Source organism: Monodelphis domestica, chromosome 4 (genome assembly GCF_027887165.1).
Source record: "Monodelphis domestica isolate mMonDom1 chromosome 4, mMonDom1.pri, whole genome shotgun sequence".
In the NCBI taxonomy this organism is placed as follows: domain Eukaryota; kingdom Metazoa; phylum Chordata; class Mammalia; order Didelphimorphia; family Didelphidae; genus Monodelphis; species Monodelphis domestica.
The window spans coordinates 181,266,753-181,281,045 of record NC_077230.1 but is presented as its reverse complement, the minus strand read 5'-3'; the positions used below and the strand labels follow the sequence as shown (position 1 = coordinate 181,281,045).

The 14,293-nt window shown below is 45.0% G+C and overlaps 2 protein-coding genes across 2 annotated transcripts in view; both read right to left on the bottom strand.

The window, feature by feature from the left end:
* Nucleotides 1-1,062: 1,062 nt before the first annotated feature.
* Nucleotides 1,063-4,428, bottom strand: SP5 (Sp5 transcription factor). Its single transcript, XM_056793986.1, has 2 exons — nucleotides 3,929-4,428; nucleotides 1,063-2,903 (listed from the first exon to the last, which is right to left on the bottom strand). The coding sequence occupies exons 1-2, from the start codon at nucleotides 3,977-3,979 to the stop codon at nucleotides 1,719-1,721; spliced, it is 1,236 nt and encodes a 411-aa protein (XP_056649964.1). The 5' UTR covers nucleotides 3,980-4,428; the 3' UTR covers nucleotides 1,063-1,718.
* Nucleotides 4,429-7,709: 3,281 nt separating this feature from the next.
* The window catches only part of MYO3B (myosin IIIB), a 700,839-nt gene continuing 694,255 nt past the window's right edge, over nucleotides 7,710-14,293 (bottom strand). Inside the window, exon 35 of the mRNA XM_056793985.1 lies at nucleotides 7,710-8,574. The gene's annotated coding sequence lies outside the window, so the exon portion shown is untranslated. The remainder of the gene's footprint in view (nucleotides 8,575-14,293) is intronic.

The following is a 14,293-nucleotide window of genomic DNA, read 5'->3' as shown; positions in this document are numbered from 1 at the left end:
CTAACTCCACTGCTCATTTAACATTTTATATCAAATTGCTTTAGCAATGTGATTTCCTAGCATATAATTTCAGAAATGAATATATTTCACTTGATTAATAAATTGGTATTTATGACATTAGCTTAATTTCAACATTTAAACCAATTTAAAGCATGTTCATTTGTTAATTATTGATTTGAAAGTTTCTAACCTCCTCCAAATACTGAAGCCACTCAAATTTTAAAAAGGAAAGGCATTTCACTAGTCAAGCTGTAGTGGAAAGACAGCAGTGTATGGCAACTGAAAATCCTTTCCAAAAGTTAAAGAAAAAATTAGATGCGGGTCTATGTTAATAAATTTTCCATTTTTTCCAAAACATGATCATATGTTACACTTTCTAATGGGGAAATTCTGGAAGTACAACCCAAAGATATAAAAAGGGCCTGGATGTCATTAGCTGATCTTCATATATAGCTATTGTTCTGGTTGAAACAATTTTAAATTTTCTTACCAAAAAGGATATGCTTAAATATAAGATTGAAATATCATGGTAAAGCAGTTTTGCAATTCACTCCAACCTTGGAAAATAAACCAGGTCCAAAACCTTCTGTGCAGCTCTGCTCTGTCCTAATCTTGAATACCTGAAGCTGGCCTGCACAAAAATGTCTTTCTCCAAAATGTCTAAACTACTTTCTATAGAAACATCAAATGTCTGCATGATATTTTATCAGTTTCTGAAAGGCAATAAACCAGTAAAAATCAAAAGAGAAAATTTCTTTGTTCTGGATCCTAAATATTTTAGTTAATATAGTAAGCCTCTATTTTCAGAGAAGCCAGGAAATAAAAGTGCAATTAAGATGTTCAGCCCCTCCCCTAAGTTTGCTAAAAATTATTTCATGCACTCTCATAGACCCCACCCCAACCCCCAGTCCCCCTAAGACTAAATATCCTTTCAGACTCAAGTCTATTTTCCAATCCAAGCTAAGTACAAGACACTGATTAATGGGGGGAACCCCAAAACTTGTTGAAACCCAAACTTTTTGTAAAGACATTCGAAGGTAGAAATGATCACATGAGACTGACTCAGTGGGATCTTCCCTAGGTGACCCCTTGTTAATGTATTTATTTTCACACTGCAGTCGCAGAAACATTTCATGCTGGAGCCCCTGCATGGAGCCAAAGACAAGAAAACACTTTATTATAATAATAATTATTATTTAACAAAGCTATTAAATAACCTATACACAAAAGCTCATTCCTGTCCCAGAAAAAGCCTTAGCATTTAGAAGCTTCCAAAGTGTTTAGGACTTGAGCTGCTTTTTCTACATAGAAGACCAGGAAAGGTTTGGAGCTTAAAGCCCTGGTTCCTGCACTCCCCAGAGGTCTGAGGACCTCTCCACGGCAATCTCCAATCTAGGGCTTCGGAATCCAATTGCTCCACCTCCTCCCCTCCCACCATGCTCCATCATTCCCTTTAACCAACTACTCTTGACCTCTCGGACTTCAGGTCTGAGAACTGCCAGGCAAACAATTAAATCTGATGAAGCTTCCCAGGAAGGCTCCAAATTTGCCGGAAAAGGGGCAAGAAGCGGGCAAATTCTCGGTTTGTCCGACGGCCCCAGTACTGAACAAATGCAAAGCTTCCCCTCTACGCAAACCGCTCCTGGGGCCTCAGGTCCCGGGACAATGGCGGGGAGGTGCTCAGTGACATAAGTCGGGGATGATGGTGAGGGGAACGTTCAGAGATCCCGAGTGTCCTCTCGCTTGACCCCGGCCTCTCCGGCCTTGAGCTTCTTGTTCTGGTGCGTCTTCACGTGCTTGGCCAGGTGGTCGCTCCTCATAAATCGCTTGCCGCACTCCGGGCAGGCGAAGCGCTTCTCTCCTGTGTGAGTCCGCAGGTGCCGCTGCAGCTCGTCCGAGCGCGTAAAGCTCTTGCCGCAGAAGAGCCAGTTGCAGACGAAGGGCCGCTCGCCCGTGTGCCAGCGCAGGTGCGCCTTCAGGTGCGACGTCTTGCCGTACACTTTGCCGCAGCCCGGGACGTGGCAGACGTGCTGTTTCTTTTTGCCGGGCTCCGCCTCGGGGGCTCCACCCGCTGCCTGGCAATTGGGGCAGCGGCAGCGGCGGCACCTCCTGGCCGTGGCCGCCAGGGGGGACTTGGTCTGTAGTAGGGCGGCGATCTGGCTCTGGTACTGGGCGAAGTCCGAATGGCCCAGCACCAGGCTGCGCTGTAAGGCGGCGGCCGCCGCGGCCGCAGCAGTGGCTGCCGCTGGGAAGCGCGGGGCGTGGTGACCCGGGTGGCCTCCGCTGCAGCCTCCTGGGACGCCTCCCCCAGGCACGCCTGGGCCTCCTGCCCCTGCCCCGGCCTGCGGGATGCTCCACCATGGAATGTCCTCTGGGCCAGGGTTAGGGGAGAGCTGGCGGCAGGGTGGCGGGGGAGGCGGTGGAGGTGGAGGAGGCGGTGGTGGAGGCGGAGGCGGCGGCGGGGGCAGCAGGTTGGAGTAGCCAGGTGGCAGGGCGGCCTGGGCGGCGTAGGGCACGTAGGCTGGGGGACAGCTGGCCGGCAGGGCTGCCATCGAGGAGGGCAGCATTTTGACCGGCGAAAATTCATAAGGGTAGGAGGGATCTGCCGGTGGGGTGAGCGGAAGTTCGTGAGCAGCCCCGAAAGAGGGCTGCAGGTGGTTTTTCTGGGGCGTCAACCCCAGGCTGGGGTGGGGAGGTGGTAGGCCTCCTGGTGAGTGGGCTGGCATGTCGGTAGTCCATGGGTGGAAAATCCTGGAGGGTGAGCCCAGAGTCGGATCGTAGGAGACCTGTAGGAAGTCCGGAGGGGCGGCCGCGCCCGGCTGTCCGATTCGGCTACAGGTGGCCGCCAGGAGCGCCAGCGGCGAGTGTTTGACCAACTCGGGAGAAGCACTTGGGGTGCGGTCCTGCATAAGAAGAGATGGTGGTCGTGGGGAGGGGGCGTGTTGGGGAGGAGAAGAAACAAATGATTACCGCTCCATCCTCCGAATCCCCAGCCCGGTTCACTACACCTACATCCAGTTATTATACTGCCACCCTTCACACACACCCCACCCCCCCTCATTCACAGCAACCCGCCACCGCCCCAGTCACGGAACTAGCGCCGACACACACTTCTTGTAGGGAGTGCTGGGGAAGTTTTTGGTGCTTGAGCCAAGAAACAAAATGCCTGTCGTTCCCCATTTGAAAAACAACAACAAAAAACTTGGTGGAAACAGTCTTAATCCTTTAGGAGATTTAGAGGAGGGCAAAAAAAAAAGTTGGCAAAAAGTGAGTGAGATGAAAACCAATGGCTGCCTTCTTGTAAATACAAGCTTATTTCAGATAATGCAATCTGAAAAGTATCTATAAACATCTACTGCAGTGGTGACCTGCACTGCTTCCCGCCTCTTCTCTTTTTTTTTTCTCCCCTTTCTCTCCTTGGATCTTACTTTCCCTCCTTTTCCTTCTTTACCTCCTTATTTCCCCGAAGGTTCTCCGTCTCTCCCTCCCCCCCCCCCTCTTCTCTCAGCAGGGAGCTCCTACCGGGTAAGACTCAGACCTTTCCCTTTGTAAGGAGCTCTCCACAGCACCCTCCTTTTTCCTTTACCCCACCCTGAAACACTCGCCTATACCCTCTGGCCAGCCAACTCTCAATAACTCCAGGTATCAAATTCTAGTCACCTGGCGGCCAATAAAGCTTAAAGCTTGGACTGGAGGGGATGTTGGCAGAGGACAGAGAGGTAGTGAAAGTTTAAGGCCTGACTTTCCTTTGACTTAAGCATCTATTTATCGCCTCGGGAGCTGACCTCCAAGTAGATGCAGCCTAGAAACTTCCGAGTGCTCAGAGGTGATAGGAAGATATAAGAACAAACACTTCGCTTATCTTCCTTCCAAGCCTGCCCCTTATCCTTCAACACTCCCCCCTCTCCAAGGCCCCCAGGGCACTGACCTGGAGGAAAGCCTGTAGGGAGTCGTTCCGGAGGACCGCAACAGCGGCCATGGCTACCACTCCTGGAGCGACGGGAGGGCAGCAGGGCAATGCCGTGGCATGGAGGCTCCAAGGCGAAGACGAAAAGCAGCCCAGCTTCTTTGCCTGGCCGGCTCGTTCGCCTGTGTGTTTGGCTCTTCTCTGCTCGCCTCTGCTCCCCTTGGAGTGCGCTCCCGCTTTCCGGCTGTCCTGCCCCCCTTCCCCGCCCCACGCCTTGCTTAGCCTTGCCTTGCCTGGCCGCCCCGCGCTGCGCGCTCTCCGTGGACTGTCTGAGTGCTCTAGGATCACCTCCAAGAATTTGATAAGGACTTTGCTGGGCCGCCAGCCAGTCAGAGGGAAGATTTATGGCTTTGAAGTTTGCCGCTACCCAATCATCAAAGAATAGCGGCTCTTTCAGAAGCGAAAGCAAATCCTTTGAATCCACAAAGCTCCTATGGTGTGTTTGTTGGTCTGGATAAAAGAACTGATTATTAGGGGGGATGGGTAGGGAGGAGATAAAGGCGGGACAATTAATGAAGTAATCACTATGTGGGAAATGTATATACACAAATAATTGGATTTTCCTGATCAAAGGGGGCCTCACCGCCTGGAGACCCTCACTGGGGCTGCTAGAGACACTAGATCCCCCTTCGCCTTTTTTCCCCCTCTTTACTTGCAATTAAGGATTTGTAGCAGAGGCTGAGCCTAAAGTGACAATGTGTCTTTGTTATCTCCAGAGAAATCTGCCTCCGGATTCCAAGAGTTTTAGTTTGGTAGTTGAGAGTCACATAAGCACGCACATAGCACGCCAACTTAAGAAATTTCACCTGAGAAATGGTCCACCAGAGTCCCTTCCAAGCCCGCAAAATAATAATAAAACTCCCCAGACTTCCTTTTTTCTTAAAGTTGATGACAGAAACTGTAAACAATGTGTTGCTCCTCTACCTTTTGGTGGCTGCTGGTGGTTTGAATGAGTACCTGTATTGAGATTCCGAATTAAGTTTTCTTTAGTAATTATCTGAGCTTTTCCCTTTAGGCAGCTGACAAAATACTGAAATCTCTTCTCCCTAGCAATACTAGCTCTAAATCAAAGAACACTCAAAATTACACAATTCAAAAACCCGAAAGTAAAGAAGGTCTGTGCCAGGCATGTGTTCTCTTCTCATAGAAATTTTGTTGGCCTTTAAGGTAAAAAATAGTGATGATTTATTCTGAAAGTTGATTGTTATCGTAAATGGATGGAAGTGTTTGGGTTTTTTTTTTTTCTCTCCACACAATCTGAATCTAGATGTGGAATGAATCAAGACCAAAGTTGACTGAAAGAAACTCTTGAAAGTTCTGGTTCCAGTTTAAAATCTTTGCTTGAGAAAAAGTAATAAAACTGTAAAGATCCAAACAAAAACATAACCAAAAGTACATGCAAATCTCTCAGAACACAAAGTAGACTCCTATAAGGGAAAGAGAATAAAACAAGGTATTTGAGCTCACTTCCACACCACTTAGATCCCAGACCACACTTGGAAGAGAAAATAACATTTGCAAAGGGGACTGCTGTGAAGACTTCCAGTGTCCTCCTACTATATCCTTCCCATTGCCTCTCTCCTAGAAGACGGAAGAACTCACTCCTTCACCTTTTCCATCCTTGCTTAATAACTAAAGAGTTAGGGAGTTAACGCGTTGACAGGTTAAGAGCATGGCTCAGACTCCCCGCGGAGGCCCTACATCCCCCTCCTCAAGACCTATGCTCCAGCCTCCTGCTCTCTGAACTTTCTTCTTCCATGAGAAATCTGACCCAAGCCCAGTAGTCGTTCTTCCTCCTCTGGGTGGTATAGACCACAATATATTATTTAGGTTTTTTCTGAGGAGCCAAGTGGAAAATCAGTATAATCAGTTGCTTGTCCTGGTAAAGGGAACTGGCTCAGTACTGCCCCAGGAATTATCAAGGAAGAAGAGAAAGAAAAGAAAGAAGAGGGGGTGGAAAGACTCCACAGGGGAACTAGGAGCTTCCCACCGCTGCCTGGAGTTTACATTTCTGTAACTGTTACTCTGCAGGTAAGGAGACCCAGCAGTCAGTAGCGGAGGTCGGATTGTGCTCCCCCTGCCTTGGCCCACAGATTTCTTTTTCTGACCTCCCCACAGTAACAATCTCTGTCCTCTCAAAGACTTCCCAGGATGACTAGGGCCTGTATTAGCTCGGAGCCTTTTGAAGGGATTAGGAGAGTGGAGTCCTCTCCCACGGCTCTGGACCAAGGCCTGGGGAGAGCTGGCCGCCCTGCTAGGGCCCCCAGATGTTCTGCCCCATCTTGGGCATGTGGCTCATACCCTGACAGTCACTCTCCTTACTCCGCCCTTTTCTAACTGTTTAACCAGACCCCTGGTGTAAAAGGTGTATCCAACGGACCCGTTTTAGGTGATGTGATGGATTTATTATACATAAATTATACATCTTAGGTGCTTCCTATCACTGGTTGGGGAAAGGTTGGGAGTAGCTCAGGGATCTGTCCTGGAAAAACATCGGGGAGGAGGGGAGGAGGAGAATTATTGGAATATTCAGAATCTGGGGTTTATGCTGATCCTTCCGACTCCTCCTCTCTCCGTACCCCATCCAATTTAAGGTAAAACATTACATTCCCCCTTCCTCCGATCTGGCTTCCCACCAGCTCCACCGACAGCTTCGAAACGGTGAGCTTCCTTCCTTAGCTCAGAGTTGTGAAATGTGAATAATTTATAGAAGATGAGGGCTCATCCTGCCCATAAGCAGCGTGGGAGGAATCTAGGGAGCAAGTCCCGCGCCACTCTTCAGAGCCTCCTCTCCCCCTCCCCAGTTCTTCTGCCGCCCCAAAGTGCCTCACTCCACTGGGACTCAGAAGGGAAACCTTGGGGCGGGGGTTGAAGATCACGCCCCACCCCCTTTCTCTGCACACAACGCCTTAGTCTGGAGGCGGAGCAGAAGTCCGGCTCAGCTGGAGGTCTGAGGAGGAGGGGCGGAAGGGGGCTGGTTTGATGCAAGGATTCACTGCCCAAGTCTTGCCTCCCGCTGATCAACGAAAACCTTCCCCTTCGGGACACCCAGAGGTGTAAATCTGACACTCTACAAATCAACACTCTCTCGTTCTGCACAAGTTTCGAAACTTCAAAAAGTTGCTCCCCCATCCCCCTTTTCAAGTTTCTTTTCTGAGTCTGATTCTAGTTTCGCTTTCTTCCACCCACCTCGCGTCTATTTCTCAACACAGCCCCTTCTAGGTACACAGATCCTGGTCGCCAGGATGCAAAATGCCCAGGGATCCAGAAAGTTTGGAAGCTATGGGCGAGTCCATTTAGATAGACCACACCCTAACATATTTAAAGGAATTTGTCATTTTCTGTTTTTAAGAAAGGAAAAAAGATATAAATGACAGTCTGCTCTTTCTACCCCCACAAAGCTTGTTACCACCAGAGAGAACTTTTTACATAGGCCCCCATTCCAGAATAGAAATCCATGTGTTTTTGCTAGAGTATTCTCCCCACTCTTCCGGGCAGAGGCAAAAAGAAGATACTGGGGTCAAAGAGAACTTGGGCATCAGGTTGCATAGAGGTGCACCTGCCCAGTTAGCTACTCTTGTCACCCAACTGGGACAACTGCCCTGGTTTCCAAACCTCCCTGACCTGTAGAGAAGTTGGAGAACATTTTCTTCCCCGATAATTAGCACGGTGAGCCCTCCGGGCCTTCTGAAATTTATTCTTAACGAAGTGGTGTTCCATTAAAAATGCAATGCGCAGGAGATCAAAGTACAATATTTATTTTAGAAATTTGTTGCAATCATCAAGAGATACAGGTATCAAGGCCAAATGCCAATTCTTTTACACAAAGCACCGCTCTCAGGAAAAGTATGTGGCTGCTCCGCCATAATATAAAGAGACGTGAAAAGACCAAACACACCGCAAGCTTGCAGAAGCACGAAGGGAGCAAACCCAGTAGGGCTTCGGGCCGAGCTCATAAACAAGTGCATGGAGCCTAGGCAGAAAAACAGGGAGTGGGAGTGGGGAACTGGGAAGGGTGGGAGGTCAGCTCTACCACTTAGCTTCTGGGTCACACATTTAACAAGGGGGAAGAGAACTGTACTTCATTCTCTCTCTCTCTCTCTCTCTCTCTCTCTCTCTCTCTCTCTCTCTCTCTCTCTCTCTCTCTCTCTCTCTCTCTCTCTCTCTCTCTCTCTCTCTCTCTCTCTCTCTCTCTCTCTCTCTCTCTCTCTCTCTCTCTCTCTCTCTCTCTCTCTCTCATCTCTCTCTCTCTCTCTCTCTCTCTCTCTCTCTCTCTCTCTCTCTCTCTCTCTCTCTCTCTCTCTCAAGTTGTAACAAGAATGCCACGTGGGTCTTCTGCCCCGGAGTAGGCATTACCTGAATGCCGAAAAAACTTGAACCGAGGGAGGGCAATTTAGAAGCCCTGCCGGCTGGCTCGGATTCGGAGCCGCTCCAGCACCCGAGGAGACACAGCCTGGTGCGCACCCGAGCAAAGCGGCCACAGCCCAGCAGAAGCTCTCTATCGCAGTGGCAGCCAAGGGCAGATTTCCAGACCAGGGAAGTTTACACAGTCAGTTTTTCTGCAGTTTCTTCCAGGCAGGCGGACAGAGAAAAGGAACAAAGGCAACCTGCGGGAAGAAGAGGCGAAATGTAAACAGAGAGGGGAGCACTCGCACGGGGCGGCCCTGAGCCCCTCTGCCCCAATCTGGTTTCTAAATTGGTTCTTCCATATGTAGCGCCCGGGTCGTTACCTGGTGCCCATTTCAACCCCCCACTTCCCGAGTTTCCCTGCTTTCATTTGGAATAATTCCATAAGCATCACTGGCTTCTGTCAAACCGGATAACACCCCTCCACTTAAAAAGAAAAATCTAAGTCTAGAAACAACTCCGGCACCTAACCAAAATGTACATTTATTGGTCCATAAGACAGCTTCATTAAAGAAAAATGGGTTCTGAACTTGATTGCATCTGGCCCCTCTGTTAGTCTTCGTGGGTCTCACAAGCATTGCTTCCCAATGCAAGACTTCGCTCTACTTAATACAGTAATACCTCTCTGCTTGGTTAAAGGTCCTTGGAACTGCTCACAGTTACAGAAGGACATCTGTGAATTTCCTCTGAGATCTACAACAAAGTATTACTTAGAGCAGTCACTCAGCAGTCTTTTGAAGTCCAGCTCAAGCAGAAAGCTGCTTTTGTTCCAAACTCTCAACATGGAAGATATCAAACTTTGTCCTGTTCAATTTGAAAGATTGGGGGGGGGGGGAGCCCAAGAAGAGAGGAAGTGAGCTGGGGAATTGTAATCTGATATCCCCTCTCTTACCTTTAAGTTTTCTTTCTTTCTTTCTTTCTTCCTTCTTTCTTTCTTTCTTTCTTTCTTTCTTTCTTTCTTTCTTTCTTTCTTTCTTTCTTTCTTTCTTTCTTTCTTTCTTTCTTTCTTTCTTTCTTTCTTTCTTTCTTTCTTTCTTTCTTTCTTTCTTTTCTTCTTGCTTCCTTTCTTCCTTCCTTCCCTTCTTCATGCTTCCTTATTTCTTCCTCCTTCCTTCCTTCCTTCCTTCCTTCCTTCCTTCCTTCCTTTTTTTTCTGTCCTTCCTTCCTCCCTCCCTCTTGTCCTCCCATCTGTTTAAGGAGTTGTTGAGGAGCCCCAATCACAAATATATTAGATTCCCCATTAACATATTTATTTAGATTTGGGTCAAAAGTACTTCAGACACCTTTGTTACTCAGATGTATTGTCACAGGTCTTGATAAACCTTTGAATTCCAAGAAAAGATTGATTTGGTGAATATTTTCTTTTAAAATGAAAAAAAAGTAGCTTTCTTAACATTAGGACACTATAAAATCTCAAATTATTAGAGCTAGAAAGTATCTTAATCAATTAAACTTTCTTATTTCAGCCTTTCATATCTGAGCTAGATTTGTGTACATCTATATCTTTTTCTGTATCTATATGTACATCTCATGTAGCTTTTAGGTATATAAAACACTTTTACATAGATCATTATCTCATTTGATCCTCACAACAACCCTATAACTGACATAAATATTTTTATCAGCATTTTACTGAAGAAACTGAAGCTGAGTGATGAAGTGGTTGGCCAATGTGCAAAGAGCTCTGGATTTAGAGGCAGAGTCCTTGGGTTTGAATTCTGCTTTGGTGGTCATGGACAAATCACTCTGGGCCTCAACTGTAAAATGAGGGGCTTAAACTAGGTGACCTCAAAGATTCCTTTGGGCTCTAAATCTATGCTCTTATGGTTTGCCCATAATCACAGCTCTTGAGTGTCATGGGCAAAGGTGAGAATGTATCTGTATCCTGATCGAAGCCCTCCTCATTACACTAGAGCACACTGCTTCCCCTTTTTCTATATTTTGTTACTTTATAGGGTAAGACATTTAGATGTATGTAGTTAGCTCAATACTGCACTGGGTAACCCTCAAGAAGACCAGAGTTCAAATCTATCTCATACACTTAGCTGGGTAACACTGTCATTTATTCTCTGGCTGCCTTAGTTTTTTCAGTTATTAAATCTAATACTAAGAGCTTCTACCTCCCAGGGTGGTTGTGAAGGTTAAATGAGATATGCGTAAAGTATTTTGTAAACCTTAAAGTATTATATAAAAGCAGAAAAATATTATTAGTCCCTAGTGGTACTCGATAATAGCTCAATTAGTATTAAAAATTTATTTCATCCAAAAACCTCTTTACCAGAATGTGTAGTGCAAGGGCTATATCACTTAAAGAATTACCAATCTCTTATGGAGGTCATAGGACCCTAGGATTTAGAACTGAATGGGATCCTTTAAGGCTTTCTAGCCCAACTCTCTCATTTTACAGCTGAGAAAACTGAGCCTCAGAGAGATTAAGTGATTTGCCCATAGTCAAACAGCTAAAGTCAGAGGTGGGAACAGCTCAAGTCTTTCTTGTCTTATAAGTCTGACTCTTAATTCAGAAATTCTTGCCTATTCTACCCTAACACTTCTCTCTGACTTGCATAAAGATTTTTGTAGTGGTGGGTTTTTTTAGTAGTTTGCTACTTAAAATTTTTTTTTAATTTTATTTAGTCAATTTAGAACATTATTCCTTGGTTATAAGAATCATATTCTATCCCTCCCTTCCCTCCCCTCCCCTTCCCATAACCAAAATGCAATTCTACTGGGTATTGTATGTGTCCTTGATCAAAATCTATTTCCATGTTGTTGATGTTTGCACTAGGATGTTCATTTAGAGTCTCTATCCCCAATCATATCCCCATGACCCATATAATCAAGCAGTTGTTTTTCTTCTGTGTTTCTACTCCCACAGTTTTTCCTCTGAATATGGATAGTGTTCTTTCTCATAGATCCCTCCAAGTTGTTCAGGATCACTGCATTGCCACTAATGGAGAAGTCCATTACATACAATTATACCACAGTGTATCAGTCTCTGTGGACAATGTTCTTCTGGTTCTGCTCCTGTCACTCTGAATCACTTCCTGGAGGTCATTCCAGTTCACATGGAATTCCTCCAGTTCATTATTTCTTTGAGCACAATAGTATTCCATCACCAACATATACCATAATTTGTTCAGCCATTCCCCAATTGAAGAGCATCCCCTCATTTTCCAATTTTTGGCCACCACAAAGAGCGCAGCTATGAATATTCTTGTACAAGTCTTTTTCCTTATTATCTCTTTGGGGTGCAAACCTAGCACTGCTATGGCTGGATCAAAAGGCAGGCAGTGTTTTAGTGCCCTTTGAGCATAGTACCGACTTGCCAACCAGAATGGTTGGATCAATTCACAACTCCACCAGCAATGCATTAATGTCCCAACTTTGCCATATCCCCTCCAGCATTCATTACTTTCCCTTGCTGTCATGTTAGCCAATCTGTTAGGTATAAGGTAATACTTCAGAGGTGTTTTGATTTGCATCTCTCTGATTATAAGAGATTTAGAACACTTTTTCATGTGCTTATTTTTTTAAAATATATTTTATTTGATCATTTCCAAGCATTATTCGTTAAAGACATAGATCATTTTCTTTTCCTCCCCCCCACCCCCCATAGCCGACGCGTAAGTCCACTGGGCATTAGATGTTTTCTTGATTTGAACCCATTGCTTTGTTGATAGTATTTGCATTAGAGTGTTCATTTAGAGTCTCTCCTCTGTCATGTCCCCTCAACCTCTGTATTCAGGCAGTTGCTTTTCCTCGGTGTTTCCACTCCCATAGTTTATCCTTTGCTTATGAATGGTGTTTTTTTCTCCTGGATCCCTGCAAGTTGTTCAGGGACATTACACCGCCACTAATGGAGAAGTCCATTACGTTCGATTATACCACAGTGTATTAGTCTCTGTGTACAATGTTCTCCTGGCTCTGCTCCTCTCGCTCTGCATCACTTCCTGGAGGTTGTTCCAGTCTCCATGGAACTCCTCCACTTTATTATTCCTTTTAGCACAATAGTATTCCATCACCAACATATACCACAGTTTGTTCAGCCATTCCCCAATTGATGGGCATCCCCTCGTTTTCCAGTTTTGGGCCACCACAAAGAGCGCAGCTATGAATATTTTTGTACAAGTCTTTTTGTCCATTATCTCTTTGGGGTACAGACCCAGCAGTGCTATGGCTGGGTCAAAGGGTAGATATTCTTTTGACGCCCTTTGGGCATAGTTCCAAATTGCCCTCCAGAATGGTTGGATCAGTTCACAACTCCACCAGCAATGAATTAATGTCCCTACTTTGCCACATCCCCTCCAGCATTCATTACTTTCCTTTGCTGTTATGTTAGCCAATCTGCTAGGTGTGAGGTGATACCTCAGAGTTGTTTTTATTTGCATCTCTCTGATTATAAGAGATTTAGAACACTTCTTCATGTGCTTGTTAATAGTTTTGATTTCTTTATCTGAGAACTGCCTATCCATTTCCCTTGCCCATTTATCAATTGGAGAATGGCTTGATTTTTTGTACAATTGATTTAGCTCATTATAAATATGAGTAATTAAACCTTTGTCAGAGGTTTCTATGAAGATTTTTTCCCAATTTGTTGTTTCCCTTCTGATTTTAGTTACATTGGTTTTGTTTGTACAAAAGCTTTTTAGTTTGATGTAGTCAAAATTATTTATTTTACATTTTGTGATTCTTTCTATATCTTGCTTGGTTTTAAAGCCTTTCCCCTCCCAAAGGTCTGACATGTATACTATTCTGTGTTCACCTAATTTACTTATAGTTTCTTTCTTTATGTTCAATTCATTCACCCATTCTGAGTTTTTCTTGATGTTAGATGAGAGATGTTGATCCAAACCTAATCTCTCCTATACTGTCTTCCACTTTTCCAAGCAGTTTTTTTTATCAAATAGTACATTTTGATCCCCAAAGCTGGGATCTGTGGTAGAGGCATGGAGAGAGAGAGGACTTGTAAGCCAAGATGCAAGAAACAAGCTGGGGACCTAACCTGCCTGTCAATCAAGAAGAAGGTTCAAAATGGAATGTTCCCAGGAGTTGGCAGTTGAGCTGACCAGGGGGAGGGGACTTGGAGTCACTCTCTCTGGAGGTTGAACCTGGCTGAAAGACCCTTGTGGGGCTTACAAGTTCTCTCTCTCTCCATGCCTGTACCACAGATCTTTGGGCTTATCATAGATTGTCTCGCTGAGGTCACTTACCCCAAGTCTATTCCACTGATCCTCCTTTCTGTCTCTTAGCTAGTACCATATTGTTTTGATGACCACTGCTTTATAGTATAGCTTGAGATCTGGGACTGCAAGGCTACCTTCCTTCACAGTTTTTTTTTCATGATTTCCCTGGATATCCTTGATCTTTTGTTCTTCCAAATGAACTTTGCTATGTTTTTTTCTAATTCAGTAAAAAAATATTTTGGTAGTTCAATGGGTATGACATTAATAAGTAAATAAGTTTGCTAGGATGGTCATTTTTATTATGTTACCTTGTCTTACCCATGAGCAGTTAATGTTTTTCCAATTATTTAGATCCAGTTTTAATTGTGTGTAGAGTATTTTGTAGTTGGGTTCTTATAGTTCCTGTGTTTGTCTCAGCAGATAGATTCCCAAGTATTTTATATTGTCTAGGGTGATTTTAAATCAAATTACTCTTTCTAATTCTTGCTGCTGAGATGTGTTGGAAATATATAGAAATGCTGATGATTTATGCAGGTTTATTTTGTATCCTGCAACTTTGCTAAAATGTTGGTTATTTCCACTAGCTTTTTATTTGATTCTCTAGGATTCTTTAAGTAGACCATCATATCATCTGCAAAGAGTGATAGCTTGGTCTTCTCGTTGCCAATTTTAATACCTTCAATTTCTTTTCTTGTTTAATTGCTAGTGCTAGTGAGTCTAATACAATGTTAAATAA